The 27,714-nt window shown below is 44.0% G+C and overlaps 1 protein-coding gene across 4 annotated transcripts; it reads left to right on the top strand.

The window, feature by feature from the left end:
* Nucleotides 1–24,241, top strand: LOC139010303 (proton-coupled amino acid transporter 2-like). 4 transcript variants are annotated; one of them, XM_070414566.1, is made up of 10 exons: nt 1–221; nt 3,404–3,494; nt 4,264–4,352; nt 4,877–4,972; nt 8,473–8,557; nt 12,302–12,520; nt 14,314–14,412; nt 17,003–17,169; nt 19,521–19,690; nt 22,152–24,241. In XM_070414566.1, exons 1-10 carry the CDS (start codon nt 67–69, stop codon nt 22,421–22,423), a joined length of 1,443 nt encoding a protein of 480 aa, XP_070270667.1. In that variant the 5' UTR covers nt 1–66; the 3' UTR covers nt 22,424–24,241. The 4 variants fall into 4 exon arrangements, with proteins under 4 accessions (XP_070270667.1, XP_070270670.1, XP_070270668.1 ...); XM_070414569.1 differs by lacking the exon at nt 19,521–19,690; XM_070414567.1 differs by lacking the exon at nt 14,314–14,412.
* Nucleotides 24,242–27,714: the final 3,473 nt, after the last annotated feature.

The raw sequence follows: 27,714 nt of genomic DNA on the forward strand, positions 1-27,714 counted from the left end.
TCCCTGCTTGCCTCCTTCTAACGCAGCCCTCCTCACCACCCAGAGCCCTCTCTTTTTGAAGCAGTCATGCCTGGAACAAAGAGTGCCAGGGGTCCCCAGGGAGCTGTTGACCTCAAACTGGACCTCAGGTCACCTCTCAAAAGTGCCAAGAACAAGGACTCCGGTTTCTTGGATGGGCGCCCATCGGAGTTGCCGGTCTTGGAGAAGACCAACGGCATAACGTGAGTGCTCGTTCCTCCCATCCCATGTCCGCCCTCCTGCCTGGAAGCTTGCATTGGCAAAGACCCCGGGGTCAGGGTGGGCGTGTGGGCTGTCTGACCAGGTTGCAAAAGGGGCAGTTGTAGGCTGCATTAGGCTGAGAGCTTAACAGGGGCAGGAGAGGAGACTGTCAGAAAGCCCTTACAATATAGCGAACTAGCCTCCAACACGTGCAGGTGGGGAAACTGCGGCTCAGTTATCCCAGGCCATACACTGGATCATTGGCAGGGTGGGGGCTGGAATCCGGTGCTGGCCCTAAAGTCAGTTTTGCTCCTGGCCCGTTTTGACCGTGTTGGGGAGCGGGACAGAATCCCCCACTTCTTGGAGGAGAAGATGACACCTGCCTGCAGCGATGACATCCAAAGCCCAGTCTGTGGAAGAGTCCTGTTTCTCCCACTTCCCTGGGGTGTGATTTGGGAGGGGGTGGGGGAGAGGATCACTCATGAGGCTTTCAAACCTTGACAAGGAGGGACCTACTGAAGGTTTAGGCTGGAAAGCCAAGCTATGGGGCTCCAGCTCCCTAGGCCTCCACCGCTCAAGCAGAGCAGCTAGTTCACTTAGAAGAAATGGGGGTGGGGGTGGGGAAGGGCACAGTGGTGGATAGCTCTGCTCCTTTAAGAAGGTTTTGACACCATTGGTGTAGTAGAAACAACACCTGCTCCTTGACTTCTCTAAGCCTCGGTTTCCCCGTATGCAAAACAAAGAAATCGGTGGCCGTGTGAATGTAAGGAGGCTGCCTTGGAAATTCAATCTGAAGGGGTGATGGTGAGGGGGTGGGTTGCAAAAGGAGGGAGAAGTTACTATAAGGAGCAGGCAAAGCCCCTTTCCACTGCCCTCTCTGCAGGGCAATGGAGGGATGAGGGATGGACACAATAACCTTGACATCTGTCTTAAAGAAAGAGCCTGAGGGTTCTATTGCCCCCGGGCTAGTTCTGAAGGTTGCTGAGAATGCCTGACACTGAGCATGAGCTCTCTAGACTTGGTGGGGAGGCGGGCAATCCATGCTGAGTGAGGGTATTTCTCAATCAGAGGTCCTGAGGGAACCAACTAGCTCTTGTGTCCTGAATTGACAGTGGTTTGGTGGCAATTTCAGCACTTAAGGATCAAAGAAATAACCATGTGAAAACTAGAGGACCCCTCTGGCTTGGAGGGAAGTAGTAAAATAAGTCTGGTGAGCATGGTACCGGTGGGGTCAGCTGACTTGAGTTCCAATTCCCACTCAGCTGCTTACCAGCTCGAGCAAGTGACAGAGCTCCGTGGCCCAGTTTCTCCTCTGTGAGGTGACAGTTTGCTCCTCCCGGGAAGGCTGTGCAGGTGAATGGCACATAAAGCCCCCAAGTGCAGTGTCCAAAAGTGTTGGCTGCTGTGACTAGGATGCCGGTCCAAGGTGACCAAAGGAGTTAGGGCTAAAACCTAGGTTTCCTGCCTTCCAGCCCACTGCTTTGCACAAGTCACCACACTGTGTTTTTAAACTGGCTGAATTGCCCAAAGTTAGATCGTGATTTCCTAAGTCCTCTGGTGAGAAATTTCCAAAGTGACCCCTTGACTTTTTTTTAGTTGCAAAACAGGACATCATTGGAGGGTCACAGGGCACTGTGCTCCGTCAGCGATGCTGACACCCAGAGGGAGAGAGAAGGGCATGCAGAGACTCACACTCTCTCCTCCAGTTGTTCTCTTCAACCCTTAACAAACTGATGGGCAGATCTTTAGGAAGCTGGAGAAGTTGGGGATTAACATAAAGTGAGGGTGTTTGGAGCAGTTATTCCAAAATATCGTTCCTCCAAACATTTATAGGGTCGGCAATGTGGACACATCGTAGCTAGTTAGGTAGTAGCCTTGGGTTTTAATCCCTGGTTTGTCCAACCTCAGAGGCCAAGCTCCTTCCAGAATACCTCTGCTACTCATTTTATAAGTCTCCTTTCTGGAAAGCTCTCCTGGGGGGGTTGGGGGCGGAGGTTCTAAGGTTTCTAAGTTGTGGATGTAAATTCAATACTCACCTTGGTTTAAACCTGGTCCAGGTGCAAAGAGGTACCAAAGTAGGTTGCTGTGTAATTCATCAACAGAAAGGGTACTTCCCTGGAACTTTTATCTCTAGAGGTGTAGATCTTGTCCTCTGGTCTTCAAGAAAGGGTCTTGAAGGGCTCCATCCCCAGTGGAGGGTGTGCAGGAGGCAGCCGATCAATGATTCTCTCTCATCATTGATGTTTATCTTTCTCCCTCTCTGAAATTAATAGAAAGAAAGAAAGAAAGAAAGAAAGAAAGAAAGAAAGAAAGAAAGAAAGAAAGAAAGAAAGAAAGAAAAGGAAGGAAGAAAGAAAGAAAGAGAGGGGAAGAAAGAAATGGGAAGAAAGAGAGAAAGAAAGGGTCTGAGTGTTGGTGTTTGTGTTTGTGTTGGGATGGGAGGAGCCATGCCCTTCCTCAGCTTGATGTCCTGGCCTGAGGGGAAATACCCTTCTGGAGCTCAATCCCCAAATGACCCTGTCCTAACAAACTGCATCTGGGGACCCACGTCATCTGACCTATTTATTCAGAAGTCACAATGATTTCTTTGCTGCCTGCCCCTTTCTCCTTTCTCCGCATTCAATCCTGTCTCTGCTACTAGTTTTATGACCTTGGGCTGTTTGCTTCCCACTCTGAACCTCAGTGTCCGTGGCTGTGAAGTGGGGGTGCCCCTTTACTCATCTGTCTGGGCCTGTTTCCAGGAAGCAGTCCAGTAGAAGTGGGGTGAAGAACAGGGACTTGGAAGCAGTCCTGAGTTCAAATCCTGGCTCCCCAGTATATCCTCAGACACGTCATTAAAAAGAAACCTCTGTCATCAGTTTCCTCATCTGCTTCCTCACCTTGACAAGAGGATTAAATAGGAAAATACATGTAAAACACCCAGCATAATGTCTATTATATAGTAAGTGTTATAATGGCATAGACTGAATATCAGCTGCTAAAACCAGGCCTGTTCTGGACAAACCAGAATGGCTGGTCACTCTGCAGGAGACTCAGAGGTGCCAGGCAAGGCCGTGGGGACTGAGAGATGGCCAGGAGCTCACCTGTCCACCTTAACTCCGTGTTGGTACGCTGCAGGGCAATGTCTGTTGGATCTCCTCACCTCCACACACCCAGACCATCATGTTTGTTTTATTCTCCTTAGAGCATTCCAGGCCTTGATTCACATGGTGAAATGCAACATGGGCACTGGGATCCTGGGACTACCCCTGGCTGTGAAAAACGCAGGCCTCCTGGTAAGGAGGGCGGCCGTACGTGGGGCCAATATGACTGGGTTGTAGCAGGGAGGTTGGGGGGAGAGGCTCTAAGTCGGTGGTTCTCAACCTGTGGGTCGAGACCCCTTTGGCGGTCGAACGACCCTTTCACAGGGGTCGCCTAAGACCATCCTGCATATCAGATATTTACATTACGATCCATAACAGTAGCTACATTACAGTTATGAAGTAGCAATGAAAATAATTTTATGGTTGGGTCACAACATGAGGAACTGTATTTAAAGGGCCAGAAGGTTGAGAACCACTGCAAGGGTTTATAACGGTTTGCAATGAGCAGTCTTTCTGGGAGGGAGCTTGGTCCAGACTTGGAGTCTAGACATCTAGTCTGGGTATGAGTTCTGGCTCTGCCACAGACTTTGAGTGGCCTTTGCAAGTTATTTGTCCACTCTCTGGGCCTCAGTTTCCTCCCTTGTAGAACGCAGGGATTGGACTATGCCTCTCAGTTGTGCTTTACAGAGCACTCATTCTCGGGGTCGCCTTGAAGGCCACTAAAGGTCAGAATCCTGGGTCCCCTATTCCCCATTGTCATTGCTTTCTGTACTTCATCGGAGTACTCCATGAGATTATCTTTGAAAGAATAGCTGTTGCTGCTAAAATAGGCTTGCAAATCAGCATTGCTAAGAAGTTCGTTGAGTCCTGAATATCTGCACTACCAAATGCCTCCCCGCAGCGTTGTTCACAATTCATTCTCCTCTCTCTTCCCCTGTCCCTTCGCTCCCCTTTTCTTCAGATAGGCCCGCTGAGTTTGCTAGCCATGGGCCTCATCACCTGGCACTGTATGCACATCCTGGTCAGGTGTGCCCAGCGCTTCTGCCACAGGTGAGGAAAGCAGCGCCCTCGTGTCAATTCCTTTGGTACCTGGTTCTCAGGGACATCCCAAGACATCCTCCACATAATACGAGTTGATTGCTTCCAACAAGGCCAAGAAAAAGAAAAGCATTGAGGGCAGGGAGGTAAGGTGAGGCTCTGCCATGTGACTCACTAGGTGCTGTCAATCAGGCCATTGTATCTTCTTGACTCACCTGTAAATTGAGTCTAAACAATCCATGCCTAACTCTGCCTCAGAGAATTGTCATGAGGATCCAGTGGGATCATGGATATAAAAACCTCCGTACCCATACAGAGTGTGTATTGTATAGTAACTACTGCCCTTGGCAGGTAAGGAAAACAAGCCACCAAGGAAGTACCACCAGGTGGCAAAGTCTGAACTGGAACTTGGGTCACTGCCCCAGTGTTCTTTCCACTCCAGCTGGTCCTGCCTTGCTGTGTGTCTCCTGACTTTTCAGCGTATGATCTCAGGTTAAATTGCTTCTCAGTAACTGTGTATGCACTTTCCCCTGCAGGCTTAACAAACCCTTTATGGATTATGGGGATACAGTGATGCACGGACTAGAGGCCAGCCCCAATACCTGGCTCCGGGACCACGCTCACTGGGGAAGGTAACTTGTCCTTGCTTTGCTAGAAGTGTGGCCATCGGGCATGCCTTCTTCCCTGGAAAGCTGGCTCTTACAGCACAGAATGTTGGACTCTCCACGTGGAAGGGATTCATTGGCAACCTTCCTGATCCAGCCCCCTCTTTGTCTACCTCCATTGACAGGGTGTTCATCCTTTGCTCTACAGCTTTAATAGTATCCACTTTTTTATTGATTTTTTTTTTTAGAGAGAAAAAGGGAGAGAGAAAGAGAAACATGAATTTGTTGTTATAATTATTTATGCTTTCATTGGTTGCTTCTTGTATGTGCCCTGACCAGAGATCGAACTCACAACCTTAGTGTATTGAAACGATGCTCTAACCAATTGAGTTGCCTGGCCAGGGCTTCAGTTTTTTATTAAATCACATTTATCCAGTTGCTACTATGTACCAGGCCCTGGAAATACTGTGAGGAGCAAGATACACAAGGCTTTGCCTCACAGAACTCATAGTCCAGTGGGGAAGAAGACAGGTGTTAAACAGTTTAGGACACAGTTACTTAATAACCACTGGGGTAAGTACAATGAAGGAAAGAAGTAGCTAAGAGATGTGTGTGGGCTTGGGTGGAATTCCTGGGCCAAAACAGTGGTGATGAGTTCTGAAGGAAGTTCTTAAGAGTGAGGAATTACCTGTGGGAAAATGGGCAGGAGCCTAGAGGGCCTTCCAGGAAGAAGGAAAAGCAACATCTGAAGGTCCTGAAGCAGGAAGTGGCAGTTTCAAGGTATAGAAAGACCGGGTAACTTGAGGGTTGAGAGTCAGGGAAATGAAGCTAAAGAAGGATCCAGGGACTGATCTAGCTGTACATTTTAGACACTCTTAAAGGTTTTGTTCTGTTCTTTTCTTTTTTTAAGCAACCAGGACACCATTGGTTTTAAGAAAGGGAAGTAATTTAAGATTTTGATCAAGGAAGTAATTATATTTGCATTGTTTAAAGATCTGTCTGGCTTCAGCAAGGAGAATAGATTGCAAAGGAGCAAGAATAAATTAGTCAAACCCATGAGGACACTATGGTCAAAGTCCAGGCAGCTGGTAGTGATGGATGGGACCAAGCTGACAGCAGTGGGAATGGAGAAAAGTGAATTTGGTCACGATTTGGGTCCTGGGGTTGTGAGAAAAGGAGAAAGTCCAAGTTGACTTAGATTTCTGATGACATCTGTTTGGGACAGGTTGTGTCTGAGGTGCCTGGGAGATATTCAAGTGGGAATATCAAGTGGGTAGTTGTATGTATAGGTTTGTACCTATCTTCATGCAGGAGATGCAGAATCAAAGTGATCAGCCCGGCAGCCAGGGAGCAGAAGAGGTCTCTTAGAAAGTTTATAGTGAGAAGAAAAGAGAGAAAAAGACAAATAGGTTAATGACCCTTCAGTGAGTTGAAGTCTTCCTCTTGCAAGGCCCACCTTCTAGCTTTCAGGGATAACAGAGAACAAGGCAACACCCTCTGTCCTCTGGTACTCAGGACTAAACTCACTCTTTTGTCTTTGATTTCAGGCCTGTACCCACCCTATAGGTCTACTTTTTTTTTTGAGCACCATCTCAATTGTCAAAGTCTAGCTCCCTTGAATTGTGATACCTCAAACCCCAAACTGCAGTACCTGAGGTGTGCCCTGCTCATTTAATGTGGTCTAAAAGCATCACAGGTCTGGCATCTCCCTTGGCCCAAAGCCCATTCATGTATTAAATTAATAAATTCCGCTGTGAGCAGACTCGGAAGGCTGTGGGATGATAACCAGAATTTTCCCAATTGTGTCACCAAGAGGAGGTTTTTGCCTGTCACAACCCCTCAAATCCTTCTACTCACTGGGCATATAAAGTAGCTTTTCCTGCTCTCTTTTAGAAATCTTGCTTCACGAATCATCTCTCATGTAACTTGAGAACTTTTTCGAACTATGGGCTCCTCCTCTCAACACTTGAATGTGTTCATGTATCTCCATCTCAAAAATAATAAAATAAATTAATAGAGTTTCCTGAACCTTACACCATCCTCTAGCCACCATCCTATCTCATATTCAACATCTGGTTATTTGACAGATATCTATTGAATGCCTACAATGTGCCAGGAAGTGCTTCAGGCAGTAGATCTGAAACGATGAGCAAAATGAGCACTATCAAGACTGGAGCTCACAGTCTAGCTTCCATAAAGGACAGCCTACCCCCTGACTTTACTAATGAACACCCCATTCATGCCTCTTTCGTGGGTCACCTGGCCTTTTTTGTCCTTAAATGTCTACAGAAGTTCTTCCCACTAAAATCCTGAAAGACCTCCTTGTTGTACCTTCTTCACCCTAGAGGACCTCTCAGCAGCCCTGGGTCCAGTTGGCTATTCTCTTCTTCAAACATTCTCTCTCCTCTCTTGGCGTCTATTGAACTATTTTTATCCTCGTTTCCTGCCCACCTCTCTGGCCATTCCTTTGCATTTCTTGTGGAATTTTTTGCTTCTATCCTTCCTTTAAATGCTGGTGTTCTCTAAGGGTTGAATGCTGCCTTTTCTTTTTCTCACTTTGCACACTCTTGGTTGCTAATCTGTCTTCTCAAGGCTTTATCTATTATTGACCAATCAGTAGTTCCAGACCTTAATACACAGTTGTCTCCTGTAGGAACCTCAAGCTCAGCAATTCAGATACTGAATGTGTCATTTCTTCCCTTTCCCCCTAAAAAACTCCTCTTCCTTCTGAGCATCCCACTTCATTTTGTTGCCCGAGCTAAAAACCCATCATCACCTTAGGTCATTTCCTTTCCCCAACTGGGTTCTGTACGTTCTAGCTTCCTAGTATCTCTTAAAATGTTTCAGTGGTCTCATCCTAATGGTCACATCTTTGTTCAGGCTGCTGCCATCTTTCACCTCCATTATTGTAAGAATCTCCTACCCAACCTTCCCATCCTTAGCTTTGCTCCCTCAATGTGCTCTCCCCCGCCTTCTTTCTTCTTTTGTCTCTTCCCTTTCACAAGAGACTCTCACTTGGGCATTGGTGTTTCTACGAAGGCTATCTGCTCTGTAATTTGGGTAAAATGTCCTTTTGACCATGGCCCTTAGAGCCATATTATTTTTGGTCCATCTTGCCCACTAGTCTATAAACCACTAGAGGAAGGGACCATGTGTTATTTTTCTGTGTATCTTCAATGCCCACATAGAAAAAATTTAAATATTAATAATAGCTAATAAAAACATTGTGCCTACTGCCTTACATTAATTAGTATCAGTTCCAAGACATGCCTCAGAGCCAGGTGGGGAGAGGTTCCTGACTGAAGAATTTTACCACTTGCTGAGCTGAGAATGTGAGGGTGGTTGAGAAACATATTTATAAAAGAACTATTGTTACCTCACGCCTTACTACTGCCCCATTGTTGATTGTGGTGGCATGACCAAGGGTGCTGGTACAAGGCCACCAACCCCTGGGGCAAGAAATGGATATGACAAGCCAACTCTTTTTTTTTAACAAGTGTTCTTTCTCTCTCTCTCCTCTCTTCTAGGCATATGGTGAGCTTCTTCCTTATATTCACCCAGATGGGCTTCTGCTGTGTGTACATTGTGTTTCTGGCCGATAATTTAAAGCAGGTAGAGTCTTCTAGAGAAGGTGGGAGGGTAAAAGACTTGGAAAAGGAGGATACTCTACTAGTTGTTCAACAAATGGCTGCTTCTTTTGGGGGTCCTAGTGTCCTCATTAATATAAAAAGAAAGTTAAACTAGATGCTATCAAAAAATCCAGACTTCTCCCAGTTCACCCATCTGCAGATTTCTGGAAGTGGTTACTTTCCCCACAGTACTCTTGGACTTTTCCTCAAGGTTGGTCTCTAAAATTAGGCTAGAAGCCCAGCTGGGTGTAGCTCAGCAGTAGAGCGTCAACCTAGGAACCAAGAGGTCACCGGTTCGATTCCTGGTCAGGGCATATGCCCAGGTTGTGGGCTCTATCCCCAGTGGGGGGCGTGTAGGAGGCAGCCAATCAATGGTTCTTTCTCATCATTGATGTTTCTATCTCTCTCTCCCTCTCCCTTCCTCTCTGAAATCAATAAAAAATATATTTTTAAAAAATTAAATTAGACTGGAAGAAATCTTGCTTTAGAGTTTAATCATCCTTAACCCCCTCCTAAAATTGATACGGGTCTTTTCCAGTAATACCTAATTTTCTTTGGACCATCTTTATCTACTGTTAGTTGTTCAATCTTTATAGTTCTTGTCCCCAGTAAGTTCTTTTAATCTAACCCAGAAGTTTATCTTGTAGCAATTTGATCAGAATAATATGAGCAATAACAGAGGCCATCCATAGTCAGTCTTTTTCTTTTTATGGTAATATCAGAAGTAGAAAAATGTAAAAAATTTAGAAAGGAAAAATATAGTAAGCATTCAAAGTTAGCTTCTATTATGTGTCAGGTACAGTGCTGAACATTTTATATGCTTTCATTTAATTCTCTCCATGACCTTATCTGAATAGGTATTGATGAGAAAACTGGTGCCATACACTCTATTAATGTATATAAGGTCACAGAGACACAGTTAAAAAGGCAGGCCTTTTGCCCTGGCTGGTGTGGCTCAGCTGGTTGAAGTGTTGTCCTATACACTAGAAGGTGGTGGGTTTGATTCCCAGTCAGGACACATACCCAAGTTGTAGGTCATTTCCCCAGTCAGGGGGCATGTAGGAGGCAACTGATCGATGATTCTCACATCTGTATCTCTCTCTCTCTCTCTCTCTCTCTCTCTCTTTCTTTCTCTCTCAAATCAATAAAGAAAATTGCAGGCCTTTTGATATCAGAGCTCAAGTTCTTAAACGCTATGTTATATTGTTTCTGAAAACAAAGCAAAATTAGTCTAGTGCAACTACTCACAATTATTGTTTTAATTTATTGTTAACTGGTTAGCAATTTGCAATTTCCTTACAGTTTTAAATGTAATTTTTAATAGGGTACTAGTATTTCACACAGATTGACCATGACTTAGTCTTCTATTGTTAGATATTTTGTTTCCCTTTATTTATACTCTATTATATTCCATACAAATCTTAGTACACCCCTTTATTTCCTTAGTATATATTTCTTAAAGGATAAAAGAATTTGTTTTGAAGGCTTTCAAAACACATTCCCAGATTGCTGCTTGGAAATCAATCTGATATCAGCAGAACTTTATTTATCATCTGTTTAGAGACAAGGCAAACATTGTCTTGAGTTTGCAGGCTTGGTGGAATGTGTTCTAAAGCATATAAAAAGTTAAATATCAATATGATATTTTGGTGCCAGATCAGGACACTACTAACAACAGCCTGAGGTGATACTTAATTGTGAACTACAGGGTAGAAATGTGTGGGTGAGGGGAAGCTCATTGGAGCAAGGGAAGGCTCCCTTGGGAGGTGCATCTGAGCAGGGTGTTGAAGAGCATTGGTGGCAGCCAAGGTGGGAGAAAGGAGGAGTGAACACCTGGGGACAGGAACGCAGGGGACTTGCTCAGGAGAGGCAATACAATTGGTTGTAGAAGAGCCTTCAAGGCTGAATGGAGCCCATTTATGGAGAGCCTTGAATGCCTGGTCAATGTTCCAAGTATTCTTCCTACTCTAGTGAAGAATCAGAAAAAAAGAACAAGACAATGATTTATTTAAGTATTCATGATGTTGTTAAATGAAAAGGACATTTCAAAATAAGAGTGTATGCTATGATCGCAGTCTTGTAAAATAAAAAGGATTCATATTATACATGTCATTGTTGTACTGTATGGAAAATGTGTAGATGCATATATTCCAAGGTATTACTGTGTTTACCCAAGCGTACTGAGGTGATCACTGCTTTACATTTTCTTCTTGCCTAACTCTAGTTCAGCCATGGGCAAACTATGGCTCGCGGGCCAGATCCGGCCCGTTTAAAATGAATAAAACTAAAAAAAAAAAAAGACCGTACCCTTTTATGTAATGATGTTTACTTTGAATTTATATTAGTTCACACAAACACTCCATCCATGCTTTTGTTCCGGCCCTCCGGTCCAGTTTAAGAACCCATTGTGGCCCTCGGGTCAAAAAGTTTGCCCACCCCTGCGTGTAGTTTCTAATTGTTCTGCAGTGGATTGTGTGGTTTGCACAGTAAGACTGTATCAGTGAAGTAATGCTAATTCTAAATGAGGATGGTACCATCCCTCCCCTGCCCCTGACTTTGCCAGTGGGTGTTTATACTGTGTGTAGGAAGGTATTTTTTGTTTGTCTCAATAATCAGGGGATGCTAATCGATTTCATTGGGGGATCCAGGGATGCTAAATGTCCTGCAATGAATGGTCCAATCCTCACAAGAAGAGTTCTCTCACTCAAAATGCCAGTATTAGTCTATTTAAGAAACAGTTAAGCGATGATTTTTTTGTTTGTTTCTTTGTTTGTTTTAAGCAAAAGAAACAGATGCTGGGGAACTCAAGTACTTAAGCAAAAAAAATAAGTGTAGTAGAAGAATATTGGCAAACTTCCAAAATGACAAAGAAAGCTAAAAAAATAAAATAAAATAAATGGGTCTCAGAAAAGAATAGGAACCAGGGCAGTTAGGGAGATATACATAGAACTGACGTGGTCTCCTCAGGGATCCCTTGTCAGAATTAATTTTTACCCGTTCTTTTTCTGTCCCTGTGCCATTTTGTCATTTCGCTAGTTGTTTAGATTCAGGTTGCAGGGAGAGATGGTGAATGCCCTCACTTGAGTCAAAGGCCTGTCCTTTAGTTCTGCCGTATGATTGTGACCTACAGTACTCCCAGGTTGTGTCTGGGTGAGAGAGAATTCACAAAAAATAAATCAAAATCAGGAGGAATGGATGCTGAGTTTCCAAGAGCTGATAAATAGCCAATATAAATACAGTTATTTTGTATTACTTTTACTTTTTCTTCTTTTTTTTTGTTTTTTGTTTGTTTGTTTGTTTGTTAGTCCTCACCTGAGGATATTTTTCCACTGATTTTTTAGAGAGAGTGAAAGGGAAGGGGGTGAGGAGAGAGAAACATCGGTGTGAGAGACACACATAGATTGGTTGCCTCCCACACGAGCCCGGACAGGGGCTGAGGATCGCGCCTGCAACTGAGGTACATGGCCTTGACTGGAATTGAACCCAGGACCCCTCCGTCTGAGGGCCGATGCTCTATCCAGTGAACCACATCGGCTAGGGCTAGTAATTTTATTTTTATTAAAGTTATTTGTGCTGCCTCTTTTGCAGAAGTATGGTGCAGAAGATTTACAATAAGAAGTTCCTAAGTTCACCCTAATTCAAGTGAGACATTACAGCCCTGTGGGAGGGAGTTTGACTGTGGACCAGCTATTGACTCTTCCACTTGCTTTTCCCATTTTTCCCTCAGGTGGTAGAAGCTGTTAATAGCACCTCCAGCAATTGCCATTATAATGAGACGGTGATTCTCACACCCACCATAGACTCTCGACTCTACATGCTCGCCTTCCTGCCCATCCTGATGCTGCTGGTCCTCTTTAGGAACCTCAGGGTCCTGTCCATCTTCTCCATGTTGGCCAACATCAGCATGCTGGTCAGCTTGATCATCATCGCTCAGTACATTGCCAAGGTTAGTGCACACCACACATCTGACTCCTGCAGGGGGCAGAGCCTTTAATCAATGATAGACTGATACGTGGCACCAACACTGAGGGTAGGTAAGTGTTTACCTCATTATTCAGCCTGGTACCCGCCTCAGTGTAACATGTCTTCCACAAAGATGTCTCTGTGAAATCTCATTCTTCTGGATATCTCCTCTTGCATGTTGCTTCTCCAATCATTGTTTTATGTCAAATTCTGGCTTTAAAAAATGCTTTTTCAGGAAAGCATCTTAATTGGTGAACGATAGATTATTCCTGTAATGGCTGGAGTAGCAGCAAAAATCAGAAAGAAAGCAGCACCTTCTTATCTGATTGCATCAGTCTAGTCTTACATACCCTAGACCAGTGATGGTGAACCTTTTGAGCTCGGTGTGTCAGCATTTTGAAAAACCCTAACTTAACTCTGGTGCCGTGTCACATATAGAAATTTTTTTATATTTGCAACCATAGTAAAACAAAGATTTATATTTTTGATATTTATTTTTTATATTTAAATGCCGTTTAACAAAGAAAAATCAACCAAAAAAATGAGTTCTCGTGTCATAGGTTCGCCATCACTGCTCTAGGCTACAATTCCAGGCACTCAAAATCACCCCCTCAGGCACTCAAGAGAAAAAACCCTCATATTTTATCACAGAGATATAGAGTCTTGAAACGCCAAAAGCCAATCTATCACAATGTAAATTATAACATCTTTGAAGTTGACTTACACATACTGATTTTCCCTCTATTTCCTACTTTTCTATCCTTTCTAATTTTTATTTTACAATGGACAAGACTGCACAGAAATTTAAATCCCAGAAGCCCCTTGTCATACCTAATACCTTTCAGTTGTTTTTCTCTTTCAGAAGTCGCAAGGAATTTAGTAATAACAACAAATTAGGCAAATATTTTGGGTTAACTATAAGTAAGTTTTATATTCCTTAAGGCAATATTGATAAATTCCACAAAATTGAATTTTCTAATGAGATAGCTACCTTTGGTTCTTGTTTGGACAATCCCAAAGGTTGCTCAATGAGAGGAATGGTTCTGTAATGATTTTCACATTCTAGGTCACAGGGTACATAACATATTTATTTCATACATTTTCCTCCTCTTCTATTTGTGTTATATATATTATTGATTTCAGAGAGGAAGGGAGAGGGAGAGAGAGATAGAAACATCAATGAGAGAGAATCATTGATTGGCTGCCTCCTGCATGCCCTCTACTGGGGACAGAGCCCACAAGCTGGGCATGTGTGCCCTTGATTGGAATCGAACTCAGGACCCTTCAGTCCGCAAGCCGACACTCTATTCACTGAGCCAAACCAGCTAGGGCCTGCTCTTCAATTTGTAGCTCATTGAAAAAGAAGAGACTTTCATATTTAACTAATTCCTTTGGGCTCCCTGGACTATCACTGTAACTTAGACAGTAATTGCCAATACCCATAACCACTGTACAAAGTGTTCTTGGGCACTTTAGGCTGGCACTAACCTATGGTGTGCAAGACTTTCTTTTGTTGGATTCTGATAAACCAAACTCCCTCGTGAAATACCGATTCTTCAATACTTGGACAATACCTTGATATTTTTCCCCCCTGGCTCTTTGTTCTTGTGCAGTGTTAAAATCAACTTGGATTGTTGCCTATTTCCTTTTGAAGTTTTCTAAATTACTTGACATTTAATTTTTTAAAAAATTCAGGTCTACTTTCAGAATGTCCTCTTAAAGGAGCCCAAACATGCTTTGAGGGTTAATGTCTTACCTCATATCTCTTTCCTATAGGATATTCCAGACCCCAGCCAGTTGCCACTGGTAACAAGTTGGAAGACCTACTCTCTCTTCTTCGGAACAGCCATTTTTTCATTTGAAAGCATTGGCTTTGTAAGGTTTGAATCAGGGTGGAATTTTCCTGGTGCTGTGGGTGACCTCCTGAGCGGGCGCTGGGTGCTCTGGGCTTTTGGGTTTCTGTGCACACGGGAGAAAGTAACCTCTGGCTTCAATAGGGCCAGTTGTCACCAGCAGGAGAAAAGCAGGTTACAACAGAGAGGCAGTCAGGAGAGAGATCCATTCTTGTCCCAGTACATCTATGAAACATGTATCTTCATGTCAACATGTGTTTCCTAACCTTTTAAAATCAAGGCAAATGGAGGTGTACCATTTAAATGACAGGATCTGATGAAACGTAAAGGAGTTTTAAACAAGAAAATACTGTATCCTTACGATGGATTATTACATAGTCTCTACTTCCACACTTGAGGAAGGACAGTGCTGTGTATATAACTTTTAAGTTTACTTGTAATTTATATACAATGCAATTCTCTTTTTGGGAAGTTGGAGGGGGGTTGTACATTTCTGTAAATTTTGAGAAATGCATGGAGTCATAGATACCCCACAATTGGGATACAGAACAATTCCCTCACCACAAAAAACTCCCCCACCTCCATTAATCCCCAGAAGCCACCTCCTGTTCACTGTCTCTACTGCCTTATCTTTCCCAGAATATGCAGGGGATCATACAGTATGGAACCCTTTGAGACTGGCTTCTTTCACTTAGCTGCATTTAGGATCATCCATAGTGTTGCATGCGTCAGTAGCTCGTTGCTTTCTATCTCTTGAGCATCCACTGTAGCAGCGACACTACGATTTACCAGTTCACCTGTAGAAGGATATTAAGGTTGTGTCTAGGTATTGACGATGATGAGTAACGCTGCTATAAGCATTGCGTCCAGGTTTTGTGGGAACATGTTTTTATTTCTCTGGGAGTAGGCTTGCTAGTTCACAGACAGAATATACTTCAGTCTTGTTTCTGCGGGCCATGGTTCCTTGGTTCTGGCCTAAGGAAAAGATTATTTTCAGCCAGGAGAACTTACGCAGCTAAAATGTATTACAGAGTGGGAAAGCTCAGGGTGGATTGTCTGCTCTCCACATAAACCCCAGGATGTTCTCCTGAATACCTGCTGCAGCTGCAAACCTGCCCCTCACCCAGAAGGAAGTGGAAAGGCACAACAGTGACCCCTACATCGCACTCCCTTCACGCAGTTCCCATATGCATGGGGCAGGGAGGAGATGCATGTAGCACAAAAAGTCATTAACGATACCAAGGCATAGATGCTACGTTCCCACTGAGACCACACATCCCCAGTGCTGTAGGAGTATAGGCAGAATTGAGTAGAAGCAAGCACTTGGACTTTGGAGGACAACCCCAGTCTGCACCTTGGCTCTGCCACTTGCAAGCTGTGTAACTTGGGGCACGCTACTTCATCTTCAGAGCCTTGTTCTCCTCCTCTGTAAAATTAGCCCTATACAAGGACAAGCTTCATAGAGTTGTGGTCTTCACAGCGTTGGATCAAAAGACAGAAGTGACCTTTGGGTGCCCAGCAGGCTCAAGAGGCAGACTGGTCTCCAGATGGATGCTCTCAGAGCCAGGGATGCATCCGGGGTGCAAGGATCCTAAGAACATGGTCTAGGGAGAAATGTGCTACTGGGGAACCAGGAAGCTCTGGTCCAGCTGTACCACCAACCCACCGTGTAACCTGCGTCTCAGCCTCCCCATCTGTACAGGGAGGGATGAGTACACTGGAATCGGAAGTCTCAGATTCGGATGCCTGTGGAAGGCGATGTGGGTGAGGAAGCAGGCATATGTCAGTGTGAGCGAAACAGGGGGGCCTGGTGAATGGGGAAAGAATGTTGTGCCCAAAGACATTCATAGTCATTCAATTTTCTTAAAGGCTATGCTGGCCAAAGAAAATGCATCTGCCCAGATCGGGCTGCCCCAAGGAGCTGAGCTCCTTGGTCCTGGACAACCCGAGGGGACCTCCCAGCTCTGAATGGTCCCAGGTTCATCTTGTGACTTCTTTAATTGTGGTAAAACACACCTAGCACAACTTATCATCTTCACCATTTCAAGCATGCAATTTAGTGACACAATAAACATTCACATGATTGTGCAACCATCACGACCATCCATGTCCAGAATGCTTTTCCTCTCAAGAAACTGAAACTCTGTACCCATGAAACAATAACTCCTCATTTCCCTCGCCCTCCAGTCCCTGGAAACCATCATTCTACTTCTGATTCCATGAATTTGACTAGTCCAGGTACCTCGTATAAATGGAATCATGCAGTATCTGTCCTTTTGTGTTTGGCTTATTTTATTTAGCATAATGTCCTCAAGGTTCATCTATGTTGTGGCACGTTCCAGAATCTTCTTCCTTTTTAAGGATGAATAATATTCTATGGTGTTATATATACCACATTTGTTTATCCATTCATCCATCCATGGACACTTTCCTAAAAATTTTCCACCTTTTACTATTGTGAATCATGCTGTATGAACAATGGGTGTGCAGATATCTGTTCAGGTTCCTGCTTCCAATTCCTTTGGGTATATACCCAGAAGTGGCATGCCTTTCTTCTTTGCATCATGGCCCTCTTTCTCCTGCTGTCTTCTCACACTGTGTTATTTCTGTAGGTTCTACCCCTGGAAAACAAGATGAAGGATTCCCGCCGCTTCCCAGCTATCCTGTCTTTGGGAATGGCCATCATCACTGCCCTGTACATTGGCTTCGGCGTTCTGGGCTACCTGCAGTTTCAAAACAACATCAAGGCCAGCATAACCCTTAACCTGCCCAACTGCTGGTAACTTTATGGGCCCTCTGGTGGGGGACAGGGGGGACTCAGGGCCAGGTGGGAACGTATAGGTCACTTCCTCCTCCCTCCCACAGATGGCAAACGGAGGCCTAGAGGGCCTCCCCAGGGAGAAGCAGAGCTGTTGCTGGAGCCCTGGGCTCTGGGTTCTCTGTTCAGGGAGCTCCTCCTTTAACTACAGCCTCTCATGTTGAGTGAGGCCTTGTTAGCTCAGAATGAAGGAGGACATATTTAGGGAGAAAGGAAAGAAATGAGAATCCTTGGTCACCTAAGGAGAGAAGGCAAAGGTCTAGGGGAGGGCAAGAGGCAGAGAGAGGAGTCGGTGGGTGGCAATACTTTTCATTATATTTGAAACCCTATCCTGTTTGGCTTAGTAGATAGAGCATTGGCCCACAGATGCAAAGGTCCTGGGTTCGATTCCGGTCAAGGGCACGTGCCTCAATTGCAGGCTCGATCCCCAGGAGGCAACCAATTGATATGTCTCTCTCACGTCGATGTTTCTCTATCTCTCTCCCTCCCTTCCACTCTCTCTAAAAATTAATGGAAAAATATCCTCAGGTGAGGATTTTAAAAAATTTTAGCAATTATATTTGCGAAGACTGTATTACCAAGTCTTGCTTGCCACGGCCTGTGGTGCACATCCCCATGTCAGAGTAGCTAAGATGAAAAGTAGCCAAACAAGAACCAATTTGGGAGGACCCACTGTAAAAATGTTTTCTTCACATGCACTCAGTTCAGGCAACAGTTAGCTGAGCCAGACTTCACAGAGCCACATTTAAATGGACACACGAAGCCATATTGCATTGTGAGCATTTTCTCCAGGATGCCTTCCTTTTTAAGGGGCACTTGGAGGCTTAGTTGGCCTTAAGTGGGGTACCTTTCCCAAGTTGATAGATGTCATTCATCAAGCGTTTACTGCAGGCCAGTTATATGCAGATGCCAGTCTAGGCACATGGGGCGTGGAGTATGCTGATGTGAGTAGACTATGAATTTCAGCTTCACTAACTTCCTTGACTCATAATCCAGTGGGAGTGGGGGAGGGATAGATAGTATAATAAGCAATTATAACACAGAATAGAAAAAAAGCCCTCTAGAGGAGCAAAGAGGCCTTGTGACTTTCAAGGAAAGAAACTACATTGAAATGGGACAACAGAGAATCTTGTTGTCTAACAAGGCAACTCTGTCCAAACAAGGACAACTCTGGCACTCCTGGGTCCAGGTCCCAGTAGCACTGCCTCCTGGTTTGTGGTCATGGATGATTTACTTAACCTCTCTGACCTTTGGTTTCCTCATCTATAAAGCAGAATTGTCATGGGATTGAATTGGGCATGTTAAAAGCATCTGGCATGTAATACCCGCTCAAAAGACGGGAATTTCAAGAAATCAGTGGGGTTTGGGACAGATGGAAATGGAGTAAGTGGTATTCTAGGCATCAGGACTACTGTGAGCAAGAAATACAGAAATGTGGAAGTTAGCGTTTTAAAGAATGGCCTAAACACAGACTCAGACATACATATATACACACACAGGTTTATTAAACATGGGAAATCCATCTACCACATTCATGGATTAAAGGAAAAATGTCATATCTTCATAGGTCAGAAAAGGCTTTGATAAAAGTCAACATCCTCCATCACACACTCTCTGCTTTTAGTCTGATACCTGCAAGTAATCCTACCCCTCCTTTTACTCACCACCCCCCACCACCAGCCCTATTTGTAGACTGCCTCTTCCCCCAAGGGTTTGGGATTCTGCAGTTTTCACAACCTACTAGAAGCATTTGTTGAGGAACTGTGCCAAGAGCTTTGGGGGGAATCCAGAGAATTCCTAAGGATTGTCAGAGATCACAGGGACCAGAGTCTTTCAGACCCAGGGTTTTTGGCCTTTGCCACTTATCACTTGTCTCTCCCTGGACAAAGTATCCAGACTGAGCCTCTCTTTCCTAAAATCTAAAATTGAGCATCAGGTGATAGTGGTTTATTATATACTAGTATATATACCCATGTTATATATATCCATGCTCAGCTGTTATATACACCCATGCTTAAGTGTTATATATACCCATGCTCAGGTGTTATATACTATTATACCCAGGCTAAAGATTCTTTTTATTTAGAGATGACCCTCTCAACTGTTGCTTTTCAAATTCATGATGGATCAGTCTATTTTCACTGCATGCTCTGCTGTGACTCCCTTTTGGCTTTTGGAAGTTCCCTCCCCATCACTTTTAGACAAGAAAACTGCAGCCAGAGGGACTGTCCTAAGGTCAGAGGTTAATAGTCTGAAGAGGCCGGGTGTCAGAGCCCAGTGGTCATAGAAAACATCACTGTTTTGTCCTGTAGGCTGTACCAGTCGGTCAAGCTCCTCTACATCGCTGGCATCCTATTCTCCTACGCCCTGCAGTTCTATGTCCCTGCAGAAATCATCATCCCCTCCGCCATCTCCCGAGTGTCCAAGCGCTGGGCACTGCTTCTGGACTTGTCCATCCGCTTCACCATGGTCTGCCTGACATGTGAGTAGAAGGCAGAGAACAATGTTGCTCTTTTCCTGAGGGCTGTCAGAAATCAGCCAGATGATAAAGGATAGTCGTAATAATCGGCACTGATTGAGCACTAAATTGAGCACTAATTTCAAGGACTGGAAGTGTCTTGGCAAGTAGTAATTCATTTAAGCCTCAGGGATAAGCTAATTCTTACATCTACCTAATAAGACAGATTTGATGCTGGGCAGCCTGAGGACGTGGCACAGCTTATCAAACAACAATCATAATAAGAACTGATATTTATTAAGCATCTACTGTGTGCCAGGCACTGTGCTAAGCTCTTTTTTAGTCCATATTTTATAGAATTTCATTCAGTCCTACAGGAACGCTTATGAGGTAGGATTATGAGAAACCCTGCTTTTTCAAATGAGAACACCAAAGCAGGGAGCGATAAGTATTTGGCCAAGATGTGCCAGAGGTGGGATTTGAACCCAAGTCATCTAAGTCCCGAGCCAGACCCTCCGCCTCCAAGACGGAGGTTGAAAACGACAGTCGGTGAGTCTCGTCTGGCAGCAGAGATGTGTTGTTTGACCCTCACAATGTATAAATGTATAAATCCGGGCAAACATTCCAAATGTGGCAGATCTCACTTACAAATCCAAATTTCTAATAGTTTTGGGGGGAATGATTTACCAACTCTAGGGTCACATTCCCCACTGGCAGTAGTCAACTGGACTTGCCCCCTGGCTGGTCCCTGCTCACTTGCTGGCTTCACTGGCCCCACTCAGCCCCTCACAGCCCTCCCCCTCCTCCAGGCCCCGGGATCCCAGTACCGCATTTCTATGAGTATCTTAGCAGGAACAAAGGATTTGATAGAGATTCCTGCCTTGGGTGTGATAGAGCCAAGCTGCCCCTAAGGCTCCTTTAATTGTGACTCTAAGAATCTCCCTCTTACTTCTTGCTGTACTAGACCAGTCCATTTATTTCTCTGGACACTGATTTTCTTCCTTTGACGTGATCTGTTCCCAATTTCCCCTAGGAGGCAGGGACACTACCACTCAGAATCACAGAGACTCCAAAGGGCTGAAGGAATTTGTCCCAAATATAAAAATAACAACTTCTACTAGGGATCAAGCCCACAGTCCCAGGCACATGCCCTGACCGGGAATCAAATTGGAAAACTTTTGGTGCACGGGATGATGCCCAACCAACTGAGCCACACCGGCCAGGGCTACTTGTTTAAACCTTTAACACCATTTGCAATATGAACCATAATACCTAAAAGGGTAGATATCCTTTATCCCCACTTTGTAGATGAGGAAACAAGTAGAGAAAAGGGGTAGCGACTTACCCAAAGGAGAAGCCAGAATCCTGCCTTCCAGGCCTGTTTTCATTGTTATCCCACACTCTTCCTCCACAGGAAGCCTGGGGGGAGGCTTCTGGTCAGTTTTAGTGAAAATTTTGCACCAAGTTAAATAAAAAATGTAAAAGCACAGGCCTGTAAAACATCCTATGAGGGAAAAATAGAATTTCAAAATCTGTAGCTTTTAGTGTTTCTTTGTCAGGTGTTTTCTGACATGTATGTAGAAGACACTTTTAGAGCCTGCGCTCTTATTCCAAGACTCTTCTCTCCTAGAAATAATTTTACATCCTCCTGTCTACAAGAGGCGCTCATAGTCGTGTTAATTATTAAAATGTTAGCGCTGGGAAGTAAGGCTGTTGTTGTTGTTGTTTTTTATTTTTTCCGTTTTTGTCTGTTTTGTGCATTGATACATCCTAAATAGCTTGGGACAGTTTCCAGCACTGTTACTTAGTGTTACTTGTGAAGAGCTTAGTCGTTGAATATGCATGGATTCAAAATGCACCTTAGTGGCATAAAAATTATTTTAAGATAAAAACATTTGAACCAATAGAAGCTACAGGGGGAGAAAACAATTATAACGAAACTTCCTTTGCCAAATTAAGCAGGGCCTCCTGAAAAGCAAAGCTGCCATACATTCCCTCTCAGGAAGGTTTTCAGCCAGAAAGAAGACGGAGTAATTACTTAAAATGAGCTTTATCTGAGACTGTCACACCTCCCTTTCATCCTTATAAAATGGGAATATGAACCCCTATCTTTGGCTGTTCCAGGGGCCAATTCACCTGAAGGCTCCCTAGCCCCGAATAAACTTTGTCTTTTCTCCTATTTAATGTGTCTATTGTCCGTTAAATTTGCAGGCCCTCGTCACAGAACTTAAGTGGGTAGTTTTTCCTCACAAAAATATGAATCTATAAATTAGAAAAATTATTGGGAGGAAACACACCGAATTTTTAATGTGTAACATCTAGTGAATACGATTGGGGGTATTAATAGGACTTTCAACTTTTTCTGTATGAAACTGGATGTATGAAAAACAACTGGTTTGTGTTTTAAGAAAAGGATTTTTTAAATGAACTTTCACAGCTTGGTTAAACCTGGGATGATCTGTCTATCCCGTATCACCTCCCACAGGCATCTTGGCCATCCTCATCCCCCGCCTGGACCTGGTCCTCTCCCTAGTGGGCTCCGTGAGCAGCAGTGCCCTGGCCCTCATCTTCCCGCCCCTCCTGGAGATCACCACCTACTACTCAGAGGGCCTGAGCCCCCTCACCATCGCCAAGGACGCCCTGATCAGCATCCTGGGCTTCGTGGGCTTTGTGGTGGGGACCTACCAGGCCCTGGATGAGCTCATCCAGCCAGGACACCCTATCACCTTTTCCAACTCCACCATTTTTATTCAGTGAGAATGGCACAGCTCCTGACCCACCAGCATCTGACTGTTAATGCTATGGAACTCTTTTATATATGCATTATCTTTATTTTGCAAGACTCACCAGCTACAAGATCTAGGTGGTAAGGAAAACAAATTTTTTGTTTATTCCTTTTCTTTCCATCTCTAGCTTTCCACTACAAGGAGAGCTCTCCCATGGAAGGCTCTCCATTCCACCCAACGTTTTGGCCATTCACATGGTGAATCTCACATCTTGAATGGAGCTATGCAAGAAGAAGCCACTGGGGGCACCCAAGTGGCAGCAACTGGCAGGAGGAGGTGTGGCCAGCTAAGGCTGACCCTGATTTGACAGAAAAAGGGTTCCAGCAAGGTGTGCCCAGCTCCAGCATCAAGATGAATTGGGCCAAGTGGCCCATTGTGAGCTGAAACTCTCAAACAGAGAAAAGCCATCATATTTGTCAAGGGCAATAAACTTTCTAATAAAATTTTGGCCCAGTTCAAAGATCCCAACAATGGATGGGAGGCATGGAAATAAATGTGCCAATGGCAGGGGGAAAGGGATGGACAATGACATTATTTGGCATTATTTACCTTTTAAGTCTTACAAGACCTTGACTACCGACTGTGTGCCAAGCATATTCAAGGCTCTTGTAGTAGATTGCAAACATGGCCACAAATTCTTCTTGACAATGTGACTTTTCAGCTCCTCCCATGAATGCAGATAGACAGACAGACAGAGCCAAATACCCATTCCTACCCCTTCATAACCCCTAGTAGAAAAATAGGCAAATGCACAAATAGGGAATTCATAAGAGAACAAATACAAATGTCCAAATTGTGTAAGATGTTCACCTTCAATAGTAACCAACGAAATAGGAATTACTGGTAAAGTAACAATGAGTCAATTTTACTTATCACATTTCTAAACATTTTAAAGATTAATAAAAAGTTGGCATTGGCAGAGTGTGGAAAAACTGGCACTCTTTTTTTTTGGTGGTAGTGCATTCGGCACAACTTTTCTGGCAGACAATATGAATCAAAATTGAAAACAAGAATATTATTTGACCCAACAATTCTACTTCTGAGACTTCCTCCTAAGGCAACAATCAAATGTTCAAAGGTATATTTATAAAGCTGCTCATCACTGAAAAATTGGGTATGTCCTGTATATCCAATAGTAAGGGTTTTATTAATTAAAATAAGGCACAAAAAAAAAAAAAACTATACAAGGAAGCAACTGGAACTCTCAAAAATTGCTGGTGGGAATGCAAACTGGTAATGCCACTTTGGAAAATAGTTTGGTGGTTTCTTACAGACTTAAAAATACACAAGCAATCCTACTCCAAAATCTTCACCAGATGAATAAAAACACTTGACCACATAAAGTCCTGTACATGAATGTTTCCAGCAGCTTTATTCATAATCACCAAAAACTGCAAGTAATCCAAATGTCCATCACCGGGTGAATGAAGAAGCACATTTTGGTATGCCCATACAATGGAATACCACTCAACCATAAAAAGGATTAAACTGTTACATTCAACCACATGGATGAGCCTCAAACGCATCATGCTGAGTGAAAGATGCCAGACTTAAAAGCTTACAGGTTATACGATTGTATTTCTATAACGTTGTGGAAGATGCTAAACCGAATGGATAGATGTTGGAGGAGAAGATTCACTACAAAGGGGCCTGAGGGAACTTTTTGGCATGATGGAAATGTTATATAGTTTGGTGTTAGTTAGGAGACTGTATGCATTTGTCGAAACTTGTTAAAACTGTATACTTTAAAAGGGTGAGTTTTTCTGGATGTAAGTTATACCTCAATAAACTCCACTTTAAAAATCAAATGTTCTCCAGTCGTTAAAATTTATTTCTTCATCTGTTTGGTGAAGTGAAAATATGGATAGCATATATTAAGTGAAAAAAGTTGTATTAGCATTTTCAAATAAGATAGTTGCACACCCATATTCAGAGCAGCATGATTCTCAATAACCAAAAGGTGGAAGCAACCCAGATGTCCGCTGACAGATGAATGGACAAACAAAATGTGGTATATATTACAATGGAATATTACTCAGCCTTAAAAAGGAAGGAAATTCTGACACGTGTCACAACACAGATAAACCTTGAGGACATTATGCTAAGTGAAATAAGCCAGTCACAAAAAAGACAAATAACGCATCATTCCCGTTTTATGAGGTACATACAGTAGTCAGAGACATGAAAAAATAAAGTAGGCTTGGGGGGGGGGGGGAGGGTCCTAGCAGAGACGGGGGAGGAAAGTTTAATTGGTATAGAGGTTCAGTTTCACAAAATGAAGAGTTCTGGAAATTGGTTGTACACGTTGTGTATGTATTTACCAGTAACACTGTTGAACTGCACACAAGTTGGCTGCCCGGCCAGTGTGCTCAGTGGTTGACCATCAACCATGAACCAAGAGGTCACCAGTTCAATTTCCGGTCAGGGCACATACCCAGGTTTCGGGCTTGATCCCCAGTAGGGGCATGCAGGAGGCAACCAATCAATGTTTCTGTTGCTCTATCCCTCTCTCTTCCTTCCTCTCTAAAATCAATTTTTTAAAAATGGTTAAGATGGTAAGTTTTATGTGTATTTTATCACAATTTTTTACAAAGCTGTATTACACATCAAGTTAGTGGTGGGACATGTGCATGAATGAAGCACATTAGATTGGTCACAGCTGTTCTCTCTGGATGAGGGTGATTCTCACTTTTTGTAGTTTTGCATTTGCTTTGCTTTGTTTTAAAATGAGCATGGCATTTCTTATCATCTGTCACTGTCTCATTATTTGTTTGTCCTCTTCCTACTTCCTAATAAGTACAGACTCCTTGAAAGTGTTCATTGCTGAGTCTGTAGCACCTGCCTAATTCAGAGCAGGCATTCACTAGTGAGTATTAAAGCAGTGAATAAATGCATTGGGGAGGGGAAGTTATTTCCAACTTGGGAAATAGCCTTTCAGTCATCAGAGGAGGGGGAGATCTCATTTGATATTCAGGGGAGGGAAGAGGCTCATAAAGTTGATTTCAGAGCATTACTAAGAGTTGACATGGGGAGCACTTTGGCCCCCCATAATCTTCATAAGTAACCTGTCCAGACCATCCCAAATAAACATACAGTCAAAGTACAGTAGGCCGGGGTTTGCTCTGCAAAGGCATCTTCAAGACTAGACTTTGTTCATGCCGATCCCATCCTTCCTGTTACACCAAAAATAGCGCAGTTATCTTTGACCCCTCTCTTTCCTTTGTACCCCACAGTAAGTCCATCAGCACATCCTCTGGGCTTTCGTTTTAAAGATGTCCAGACTTCAGTCACTTCTCACCATCTTTAGCTGCCACCTGGTCTACACCCCTGTTGACCTTGGGTCATTGCAGTAGCCTCTGAGCTTATTTAAACAGCCTCCTAATTATGTCCCTGCTTTTGCTCTCACCCCCATTCAATCTGCTACCAACAAAATGGCCAGGCAGATCTTGTTAAAACCCAAGTCATGTCCCTTCTCTGCTCAAAACCCTCAGTAAAAACCAAAGGCTTCCCAGTGGCCTACAGGGTCCTGCCCATCCCATTCCACCCATTTTTTGTTACTTCCACTTACATTAACTGCATCTCTGGTGTGATCCTGTAATTTATCATCCAAGCCAGGATACTCTTGATAGTGAAAAGAGGCAATGTTAATTATTCATTGTGCCAGGGAAACAAGCACAAACCAGCACAGTCCTGGGCAAGCCAGACATATGCCCCTCTACTCGTCTCCCACCCTTTGTGCACACTGAGCCAGCCACCTGGCCTTATCATTCCTGCAGTACCCCAGGCACTCTCCTGCCTCAGGGCCTTTGCACTTATCCTCCCTCTGCTTTACGTTTCGTACCTTAAACCAGCGGTTCTCAACCTGTGGGTCGCGAACCCTTTGGGGGTCGAACGACCCTTTCACAGGGGTTGCCTAAGACCATCAGAAAACATATATATATATAAATAAATATATAATTACATATTGTTTTTGTGATTAATCACTATGCTTTAATTATGTTCAATTTGTAACAAGGAAAATACATCCTGCCTATCAGATATTGACATGACGATTCATAACAGTAGCAAAATTACAGTTATGAAGTAGCAACGAAAATAATTTTATGGTTGGGGGTCACCACAACATGAGGAACTGTATTAAAAGGTCACGGCATTAGGAAGGTTGAGAACCGCTGCCTTAAACACACACAGTGCGCACGCCCTCACCTCATCAGCCCTTTCCCCAAATGTCACTTCCTCGGTGAGGCCCACTATCACCACCAGTCTAAAATTGCAACCCTCCCCCCAATCCCTGTCGGCACTCTTCATTGCCTTTCCTGCATTATTTTTCTTTCCAGTACTTATTACGAACATATACTCGACATTTTTTTTATTATCAGTCTCTTCACTAGCTTCTAAGTTCCATGAGGGCAGAAGTTGTAGTACTTGTCTACCCTAATGTTTTCCCAGTGTGGAGAGCAGTGCCTAGTATACAAGGGCGGGCAAAAGTAGGTTAGTAATAATAAATAATGCAATAATAAATGATACAAGAATAAACTCTGTGTTTCATGTACTCATAACTGTAAGCCTACTTTTGCCCACTTCTATATTAATGCTCGATAAGTATTTTTTGAATCTTTTTTAAAAGTTTACTTGCACTCCTTTTTAAATAGGTGGCAGTCCTCTTGTACAGAAATTCTGAGCAGGTGGCATTTGAACTGGGCCATAAAAGCCACGCTTCACCCCCACCCAGGGCAAGGTGGTAGCCGATTTCCCTCTGTTGGACCACACCTGCATCCTGGCATTCTGCAGCACTTTATTGGCTGGGCAGCCTCCATTGTGAGGTAGTTCTGGTTTCCCCCTTGCCAGGGGTAGGGGAGCACTGGGCCTGGCCCCACATCCAGTCCCCGGGACCTCCAGTCCAATGGTGCCTTCTTCCTCCCAGTCACACTGTTCACTTTAGGGCTAAAGTGGGAGGGGCGGAAAGTCCAGGCAAATCCTGGCATGTGGCCAATCAAATGCAAGGGGCACTGAGGGTCCTCCTGAGATGAGACTCTCCTAAGTCCCCCCAAAAGCCGGGTGAAGCATAATCAACATCAGCTTCCCCTGCCACCAGGGATTTCACTGATTCACACGCTCAGGCTCCACCCAGGGCAGGCACCCTCAAGGATTCAGAGCTAGCATCTCAGGCCTGCAGCCCTGGTTTCTCTGGAGAAAAACCCATGGAAGGCTGGTTTGAGGCTGTTACAGGACTTAACCCTGAGCCACCACCACCTCCCCACC

This window comes from Myotis yumanensis, unplaced genomic scaffold, assembly GCF_028538775.1.
Source record: "Myotis yumanensis isolate MYYU_CA2020_CCGP unplaced genomic scaffold, mMyoYum1.0.hap1 SCAF_5, whole genome shotgun sequence".
Lineage (NCBI taxonomy): Eukaryota > Metazoa > Chordata > Mammalia > Chiroptera > Vespertilionidae > Myotis > Myotis yumanensis.

What these genes read in the sequence shown, in the direction of transcription:
- LOC139010303 (XM_070414566.1), top strand. Translation starts at nt 67, where the DNA reads ATGCCTGGAACAAAGAGTGCCAGGGGTCCCCAGGGAGCTGTTGACCTC. An exon ending in GACCACGCTCACTGGGGAAG is followed by an intron (nt 4,973 to 8,472) that starts GTAACTTGTCCT and finishes CCTCTCTTCTAG; the next exon opens with GCATATGGTGAGCTTCTTCC. An exon ending in TCGCTCAGTACATTGCCAAG is followed by an intron (nt 12,521 to 14,313) that starts GTTAGTGCACAC and finishes TCTTTCCTATAG; the next exon opens with GATATTCCAGACCCCAGCCA.